Source organism: Diadema setosum, chromosome 12, assembly GCF_964275005.1.
Source record: "Diadema setosum chromosome 12, eeDiaSeto1, whole genome shotgun sequence".
NCBI classification, from domain to species: Eukaryota; Metazoa; Echinodermata; class Echinoidea; order Diadematoida; family Diadematidae; genus Diadema; species Diadema setosum.
The window spans coordinates 8,303,053-8,312,866 of NC_092696.1; the positions used below are offsets into that span (position 1 = coordinate 8,303,053).

The 9,814-nt window shown below is 39.5% G+C and overlaps 1 protein-coding gene across 3 annotated transcripts; it reads right to left on the reverse strand.

Moving 5' to 3' along the window:
* Nucleotides 1-849: 849 nt before the first annotated feature.
* LOC140236046 (soma ferritin-like) lies at nucleotides 850-9,814 on the reverse strand. 3 transcript variants are annotated; one of them, XM_072316018.1, is made up of 5 exons: nucleotides 9,698-9,814; nucleotides 8,270-8,385; nucleotides 6,877-7,023; nucleotides 3,049-3,174; nucleotides 850-1,712 (listed from the first exon to the last, which is right to left on the reverse strand). In XM_072316018.1, the coding sequence occupies exons 2-5, from the start codon at nucleotides 8,366-8,368 to the stop codon at nucleotides 1,569-1,571; spliced, it is 516 nt and encodes a 171-aa protein (XP_072172119.1). In that variant the 5' UTR covers nucleotides 8,369-8,385; nucleotides 9,698-9,814; the 3' UTR covers nucleotides 850-1,568. The 3 variants fall into 3 exon arrangements, with proteins under 3 accessions (XP_072172119.1, XP_072172120.1, XP_072172122.1); XM_072316019.1 differs by lacking the exon at nucleotides 9,698-9,814 and adding an exon at nucleotides 9,592-9,686; XM_072316021.1 differs by lacking the exon at nucleotides 9,698-9,814 and adding an exon at nucleotides 9,602-9,678.

The following is a 9,814-nucleotide window of genomic DNA, read 5'->3' on the forward strand; positions in this document are numbered from 1 at the left end:
CAGTGTTAGAGGGAGTGACTTATTGTGTGTTCGTCTATAAATTATGGTTGGTAATGTAACTTCCTACGTACGTAAATTAACTACGACATAGATCTAGTGCATTGGGTAGTTGTATTGTCAACTGTAAGTCTGTATTTAGGCCTAGGTTCCTAACGGTTACTGCCTTTAATTTCTACGATACGATCTCAAACTCAACCAGTGCCAGAACTACGGGGAAAATCAAAGACTTATTGCTATGTCTAAACACTTTCCCTGTAAATTTATATTGTAGGACCTACATCGAGATCGGAGTCAACAAGTGTTCAGCACGGACCTAGGCCTAGGTCTTTCTTACGTCAAATTTCATGTGGTCGCTCTTTATATGATTTACAATATTCTGTTACAGTATAGACGCTAACGCCCATTAGATCTAACGTGAGTCCTAGACTTGGTAGATCTGGTAGAGTGTAACGTTACAACCTGTAACAACTAGGCGGTCGATGAGTAGTAGGCCTAGGCCTAGGTCCAACCCTACATAGGCTACTCCACTACGTAGATCCTTACGTTAGCTAGGTCAGAGTTCTTGTTCTACCGTAACGTTAATAGGCTCTACTACTGTACTAACTAGGCCTATTAAACGGTTACTATAAGTCGTTTAAGAATAGAGACTGAGGCGCGAAAGCGCAAGTAGAAATTTAAAAAGGTATACTTCATGGTAATTCGAAGGAAGATGGATTCAATAAGTGAAATTATAACTCACTTTTGCTTGATAGAGTAAACAAGACACGTACAGATACCTCGGTGCACTCAGGTCATCATGCGGAATTCACGCTTTGAATGCGAACCACGGCTGGCGCGGCGTGATACAGAGCGTAGCTAGCTATAGGTGCAAAGTTAGCTAGCGTATCACATCAGCAAGACATCAGCGAGCGCAGGGCTGATTCGTCCATGTCATGACGTCATAATTTTGGTCACCAAAATTTCGCCATCAGATCGGGTTCAGGTGGTCTAAAAAGGGCCTCAAAACACCATCTCTCAATCGTTCTAAAGACATTTTCACCTTCTGAAAGTTAACTATTCATATTCCTAGAGACTTAAGCTTTGCAGAAATATATAAATCACTTTGTTTATGAATACCGACATTTTTTTCTTGTTCACCATACTTTAAGGACTTTTGAAGATCGTTAATATGTATCAGTTCAAGTCAAGTTAAATGAATGGAATATAATCCAATAAACAAAGCAGGAGAAGTTCCAACAAAGTGATATTGGCAGGATTACATACTCATTTCATGTCAATTCTTCTTCTTCTTTTTTTTTTTTTTTTTTAAATCTGAAACTCCTACCATCCTGTTTGTTGGAACATACCCTGATTCACAATACCTTGAACATGATAGATTCTTCCCTTAAAGCCAGCTGAGAAACAGGAGGGCCGTGACTTCAAAGAAAATCTCTTCAGAGTGTAATCTCCCAGGATTCCAGCTGACGATCGATTTGCAGCAATTTCCAAGCACCCTCCCCGCCTCTTGTTACCTACTATGAAAGCTGCCCTCCTCACACTGACTGCTTATTCGGTGTCCGTCTGCACCCTTAAGCGCTGGCTCCCAGGTTTGCGCTGAATTGGTACTCCCCTAGACCCGGCCCCACTCTCTTGATGTTTGTGATGTGCTCGCCGATGCTCTTGATCACTTCCGTCTGCTTCGCAAGGAACATATCCTCCACAAAATCAGCCATCTGTGGAAAGAGAGAGAGAGTGAGAAGAAGGGGGATGTGGAAGGGAAGGAGAGAGAGAAAGCAAGAGGTGAACAAACATTATAAACTCTGTCTTAAACCCACTGAGGACGGACTGATTTGGCTACAACACGTATTTCCCATAGACATTTGCCCAGGTATACTCGGGACTCGTCCTCAGCGAGTTATTAAACAGACTCACTCGGAGGCTCTCCGGGTGTTCTCCGGCAAAGAATCACCCTCTCCACATTCCACAGAATCCAACAAAATGCAGGTTGAACAATGAGTGCCCAGTTTGAAAAACTTTAACAACCCTAAAAAAAAAAGAAAAAAAAAAGAAAGAAAGTATAAGCCATAAATTCAACCACATGTGACTGTATTACAATGTGGATCAACCTACAGAACTCGAAGAGTGTGACTGTAACCACACACAGACCATCGCTGTACAGAAGTCACCATACAATTGTACTTTGCATGGCAACTGGTCGGGCTAATACATAAGGGAAGTTCACAGGTTTTATGATTTAAAGAAGCCTTGTGTTTACCTCATGTTTTACTCTACATTCTGAAACACAGACCTCCGCTAAGCAGCTCATTTCCACCCATGCACGCATCCTGAAAATTGCCCAATAACAATAAAGAAGCCTTGAGTTTACCTCAAGAGGCTGCCTGCTGCATGGTACCTCGAGCACAGCACACGCTTTAGTGCGCATATATTTATATGCAAACCTCAAATACGCGCAGCTCGAACTCCCAAGTTCAATGACCCTACTTGCCGAAAGATTAAAAAACCCTTCAAAAATCCACAAAAATTCCCAGGTGCTACTAAAATTTAATTGTCTGTTCCTTGTGCCATTACTAACTTTTCCAGTAAGTTTCATCCAAGTGCATTCACAACTTTTTGATTTAATTTGCAAACGGACAGACAAATAAACAAACAAACACTGGCAAAAACATAATCTCCTTGGTGGAGGTAAAGATACAGCAACAAAGTTGAAAAATGTGATTCTTGGGGCTTGATGGGTTAATTGCTCCAGTAGGGCATAAAAACTAAACCTTCTTGGTAAGACTTGTCAAAAGTACAAATCACTAGACTACTGTAAAAGCGGATATTTTCGCGTGACTAAGTTTTTCGTGCTTGGCCGGGTGAGAGCAGGTTCGCCTTTTTTTGATTCCGCGGAATCAAGACATCAACCACTGGAACATATGGCATGCAAAAATATTAGCATGCTTTTATTTTCGCGCTAATTTCTGGCTGCGCGAAATACGCGAAAATTTCAACACCGCAAAAATTTCCACTTTTACAGTACTACAACCTCCTTCTCAAACAAGATCTCACCTGTTCATCGTGGTGTTTCTCAGCGACATTGTACAGCTCCAGGTAGTTAGTATTCGAGGCCTTCTCTGCATCCAGGGTGAGCTCCATAGCCTCTAGCACTGAGCCAAACTCATCCTTACTAGTTACCTGCAGGAGAAATGATGGAAGGGGGGGGGGGAATAATGGTCATTCCTGTTCTGGAACTCAGAGAGCCAACCCCAAGGATTTCTTCACTGGTCAGCAGATCCTCCTGCCTGGACCCCCTGGCACACAACCTTGATTGCACAAAACTGAGCACGATTTATGTCCCTTGTGGCCATTGTCTAGAGCCTTGAAACTCTAGGATTATAGATGCTTTCTGGTGCTATCTTAGCCTATTTTCAAACATGTGATTTATACAACAAAACATTGGGAACAGGGAACATTGGGCCTTGTTACTGACCCACTCTGGTTCCAGGTCAAGTAAATATTTGGACATTTTAGACCCTCACCTGACCTTTTACTTAACCTGCTGAAAAGGAGTCCCACATATACTCGTGCAGGTGTTTTTGGGAGATGCGTGTTGTAGCAAAATCAGTCCTTCCTCAACAGGTTAATACAATGTATTCATATGACCTCTTGACTGTAAATTCTGATTAGTTTTTACGTTTGCTGATAACGGACAGCACACATTTCAATCCTGGCCTGCTCCTCTGATTGTTTAAATCATCAGGTTACAAAAACATATGCCACAAATAAAGAAACACTGATTATCCCCCCCCCCCCCCCCCTGAGGCTGAGACACACAAATATAAGGAATGATCAAATATTTTAGAAGTATGGTGGTTCTGAGCTCCAATTTCTTCCAGTTTCCATCCACATGAACACATCAAACTCAAAATTCATAAAGACAAGTATACCACACTATAAATCGATCAGAATAAAGCCCATGCAAAACTGATATTAACTGAACATGATTGGGGGGGGGGGGGGGGGGTGTCATGGAGCATTTTGTCAGAAATTTTTCCTGAAATATTTGCTCTCAGTCAATCAGATGCAAGGATTTCAGTACCTTAACAGTTTGTTAAAAAAAAAAAAAAAAAAAAAAAAAAATCAGACAAAACACTTCATGGAATGCCTCCCAAGAACTAACCACTAACCATACTTGAAACAAGGTGAGGTGACAATGCCTCCCCCCCCCTTTTTTTTGGGGGGGGGGGGGAGGGGAGTGACTGCGGGTATTCTCTCTTCTATTATATCCTCAAATCTTGCCTCACGACAACCTCCTTCATACACAGCAGGCTGTAAACACACCATCAGTTTATAGGCCCAAATTTACAACTTAGGTAGAGTAACACAATTTAATGGTCTTTGTGTGCATGAAAATTTTGCGAATTTTGCAAACAGCTCAGATTCACAAGTTAAAAATGCATACAAAGCTTGTCTAGATAAACAATGTAGTAAATACCAGTGCAATACTAGACACTATACAGTCAACCTTGCCCAAGTCGAATCTGTTGTACTTTAAAGGTAGGGGATACCTTTTACAGACCTCCCAAAATGCAGCAAAACATTAAATATGAACCTCAGGGGACTTGTTTAGGCCACTGCTGAGAAATTTGGAAGTCAACAGTTATCTACAATTTGAATAATGCACAAAACTCAACTACTCAGTAGTTCTGTGTGTCAGCCACACTTAAGCCTTTTTGTTGCAGTCTTCTGTATTTTTTTTTTTAATCTATAAACACAAATCTAAAAGTATAAGAGCTGATGTAATAACATAGAGAGTGTGTGGCAAGAATGTATATAGAAATATTTGTAAGTTTTGATGAACTTTCTTCACAAAATATACATGATGGACACACATGCAGTGCATGGGTCTGCAAAGGTAGCCTAGTAATGTACTGGAATTTACGGTGAGCCCCGAAAAAATTCAATTCAAAATCTAACGGTCAATAAAAATGTATAAATGTTACCTTCCACTTTCAATACATTATGGGAGTTTCTAAAATGATACTCTCTTCAACATACCACTGTATTTATACAACTCTTCATTTAAGGCATGCAAATGGGATTCCCTACCTTTTTGAGTTATGTAAAATTTGAGTTATGAGGGATTAAAATGGATAGAATATAAAGAGAAGAAGACTTGAATAGACCTTTGACTAGAAGGTGATTATTCGACTTTAAAGGGACTGTACAGTACTGGTTGAGCTGGGGATTCATGTTTTGAACATTCCTAAGTGAGATGATGAAAAGCCTCTTATGAAATATGAAAGAGCATATAATTTTAAGAAGGATTCAACGTTTATTTGATGAAAATTGGTTTTCAAATAGCTGAGATATCCAAAAAAGTGCTAATAATAAAAGGCGACATGCCCCAACTTTATTAGTATCTCTTTGTTTCACCTTGTTTTTGGATATCCCAGCCATTTCAAAACCGATTTTCATCGAATAAACTTTTGATACCCCTTAGAATTGCATGCTCTTTGACATCTCATAGAGTGTTTTCTGAATATCTCACAAAACTTTAAAAGCTAAATCTTCACCTCGACCAGAACTGTACACACCCTTTAAAGTGAAAACATAGTTTTGGTAAGGGTTTGAGAACCCGTCTGGCACCATTTCATAGTTGCTTGCAATATATCGAAAGAGTCTACCAAGAAACTTACCTGGCTGACGCGATTTGCCGGGATGATGAGTCATTTTGAGTATTTTGAGATAAAAAATAAAAGTCAGTAAACCAACTTTAATTCCAGAAGGCTCCATACTAACTCGGTCTCAGGGAAAACTCGACCCTATTTCACACAATTTACACGCAGTTCGTGATTGCCATATTCTACTGTATATTAATTGAACAGACAGGAAAATGCGTGCTATTAAAGGGATCGTACAGTTTTGGTTGAGACCTAATTTCAGGTTTCTAACATTTTTTGGTGAGATAATGAGAAACCTCTTATGAAATATGAAAGAGCATGTAATTCCATGAGGAATTCAACGTTTATTTGATGAAAATTGGTTTTGAAATGGCTGAGATATCCAAAACAGAGCGATTCTAATAAGTGTGGGACCCACACTTTATTATGATCGCTTTGTTTTACTTTATTTTTGGATGTTTCAGTCATTCCAAACCCGATTTTCATAAAATAAACTTTGAATTCCTCTTAAAATGGTATGCTTTGTACCATTTCCTAAGTGTTTTCTTGGTATCTCGCAAAAAGTTAAAAGCCCAATTCTCATCTCCGCCAATACTGTACTTTCCCTTTAATGTACAAAACAAAAGGACAGCGCGCGGTCCTCAAGCGTATTACGCACATCACCCGAGTTGCTGAGATGCGCTGTCTTTGAAGTTGTTGTTTATCAAGCGTCTTTGCTTGTTTTTAGAGGTGCTTGATAGGCGGACACTAATTGTGCATGCGCCCAAAGAGGTTTATTTGATGCCTGCGTTGTATCAACTCGGACCATTACTATGAGTAGCCAGAACGCGAAGTGCTATACAGGCCGCTCCCATAGTACAACACTGTACAATCCATAGGGACAACCAAGACAACTCAGCCCGCCGTCAAAGCGAGGCCGAGTTGTCCCCGAGTCCGAGTTTAGCCTGACCCCGTTCGGGTAAGTTCTGAGACTGAACCTTTTTGGTTAATATTTCGCATTTTCTTTATTACCCATTGAATATCTTGTTATTACAGCGTTATTCCGCACATTTCTTAGGCATACGTTCACATTTGGGAGCGAAATTTGACAACTTTTGCAGGCGTACCAGAACTATGTTTTGGCTATTACATGCAAGATTGAATGTACCTACAATTACTACAAACACAGCAAACTTTTCTTTTCTGAGGCGAGTTCTCCGCGAGTTCTACCTACCGCTATGTCATTTAGTTTGATACGGCCACCCCTCTCATTCTGGAACTTCAGCAGCACCATGGCATGCTCCCGTTTGGAGTCCGACATGCCCTTGAAATAGTCGTGGAATCCCTTCAGCGCCACATCGTCCCGATCGAAGTGGAAGGCCTGTGAAATGAGAAGTACTTGGTTGGTCTTCACAGCATGCCAGGGAATAGTCCATAATTATATCATGTGCTATATATATTCTTCTCCATCAAATTTGGATAACAATCAGAGTAGCTCAACACAAAGATGATCATCTTCTTTCCAACTTTGCAATCGGCATGTTTTGATTCATTAGCAAACTCCTCATCATTGCTAGTAATATGGAAAGTACAGCATACGTTTACGGACACCATTTTATGTATGACTGGAAGCATGAACAACATACGATCCTAAATTTTCCAATTCTTATTTACTAAAGTACAACCAGCCAATAGTCATTTTTCATTCTGTCATCGTCTTGTGGTTGAAGAACATTGCATGCATCAGTCTTTTCAGAAGTTATGCTCAGGATTGTATGATAACATGGCCATAATTATATCGATATAGGTAGGACTTGGATGCGTGCCGACTTTAACATTCTAAACCATGCATAGCAATAATACAAACCCACAAGCCTGCTGGCCAGGGGAACTATTCTGCATGACAAGCCTTTTTGATATTGTAGTGGCTCAATTTCAGAAGTTGAAGAATTTCAGAAACATTGCTATACAACTATACAGGATAGGATATTCATGCATTCACAAAAACAAAAAAAAAATATATATAAAAAAAAATCACAACTTAATTATGAAAAAGTGCTGAGTCACAATCACAAGATCTTGTATTAACACATGAACTTTGGTTGGATTGTTTACTGTTCCACGAAAGTTACTAAGTTCAGGCCTACAAATGAATCGAGTTGAATTTATGAATTTTTATCAACACTACTATCTAAAGGAAACAATACTAATCATTAAGAGGTTTGTAAACTTAAAAAATTATCAAATTATGCTTTTGAAATTCAGTTGGATACAGAATCTGTATGAATGTGTGTGTTTGCAAGAAGCTTCAGCTTTAAACTGAAGGAGGCAGATTTAATCACAAGAAGAAGAAAAAGAAGAATAACTGTTTTGAATTGGCAACAAGTAGGCCTTCTTTGAATGATCTACAATACTGAAAAGGTCACAAGGACATTTCCGGTGCAGTGCATTGTAAATTGCTGTGCTGAATTTCTAGTCAGAATAAATGTGGGATGAAGAATACGTTTGTAGGTCACCAACAGAGTCTGTGCCGGTATTTTTCCCAGACACTGGCATTTAAGCTTGTACTTGTGGCTTCTATGCCACAATGATTAAACAAAAAAAAATATCAAAAACATGTATATTACCATGGCAAGATACATGTATGATGAGGTAAGTTGGCGGTTGATCGTCTTATTCACTGCTGCCTCACATTCCTCGTGATAGTTCTGTCGGACTTTCGACATCGCGACCGCGTTGTGCTCTGGTGAGGTAGAAGTTAAAGAAGACAAGTTTTCAAAATTCATGTCTGTTTATATAGGTAGGTTTGGTTCCATGTCAGGATTCCATTGACATAAAATGTACAACTAAACTTTGCTTCACTGTTTTATTGCTGATAAATGATATAAAAAACACTAAACAATTCTTTAGCTGTGAAAATTTTACATTCTTCATGTAAGAAGCCTAGCCTAGTACCATTATAGTGTCACTGGTAATCCCATCGGGTTCTACCATGTGTTACTTGAGAGACATGGTAAGAATATCTACTAAGAAGATCGGACTCTTCCTATGGCATTTCCACAGTAAAGGGTAGGCCTGCATTAACTATACACAGCCCAGTCGCTGTACGTATGCAGCGTATTAACAGCGTCTGGTCGGGCTAGGCCTACATTAAATTCCCAATACAACACCATTTTTAGAACACTTTTAATTTGTGAGATAACTGCTTCAAAGAAGTTTAATCTACACTGCCAAAATGAAAAAAAAAAAAATGGGATAACGAAAAAAAAAATATATGTAAGCACCGGGTACAACACTAGACAGACATTTATGTGCTAACATATAAATAGTGTCTAGTTCTAAAGAAGGTGAAATGAGTGTGTTCACTGAAACTTTGTTTTGCATTTGAATGGCCTAAACATTGTCTCCAAGTTCTATGCCTCTACGGCTCTAGATCTAGTAGCAGTCTACCCAAGAAGTAGAACAGTAGAACTAAAATTCTAATGGAAGTATGAATACTGCGTTTTACATTCTTATATTTTTCCTAGACTATAGAAGTGACTCAACTCAAGTGTGTGATGTATGTAGATCTTATTCTAATGACATGTGACAAGGAGTCTGACAGCTCACGACAGACAAATATACACTGATATATGCAACACTTCTTTTTTCTTAATAAAATATTTCTAAGTATTCAAAGAGCTATGCAGGCAAAGGTCCAGTCTGACGTTAATCTTTGTCCTGAGCTGGGAAGGAAGAAGAAAAGACAAATGCAAAGCAAACCACTGAAATTTGACCATGGCTTCTGCATTGATTGTGGACTGAGTTGAGTGATTGGTAGTCGGTGACTGAGCCATAATCATAGATAAGTTGAGGGAAACAAAAATACCCAAAATATTCTACTGTTCGTAGAAACTATTCCCCGCATAAACCTAACGTTATAAGTACTTCGTTTTGTAACTGTACAAACCTTCTCTTACGAGATCTACACTTTGCAAAGATCCAAATAATCGGGCTTGCTGGTCACAATGGCTGAAGAGTCTACTGCTACTGACTACAGCTGTAGGTACCCCTACCGCTACGGACCGGGTGCGGGACGGGAGGGGACGCGACACCTTTCCGTGACCGGATGAGCGGACGATTTGGTACTCGATCTTCAGTCCACTTTTTACTTGATTATGAATTTGTGGAGC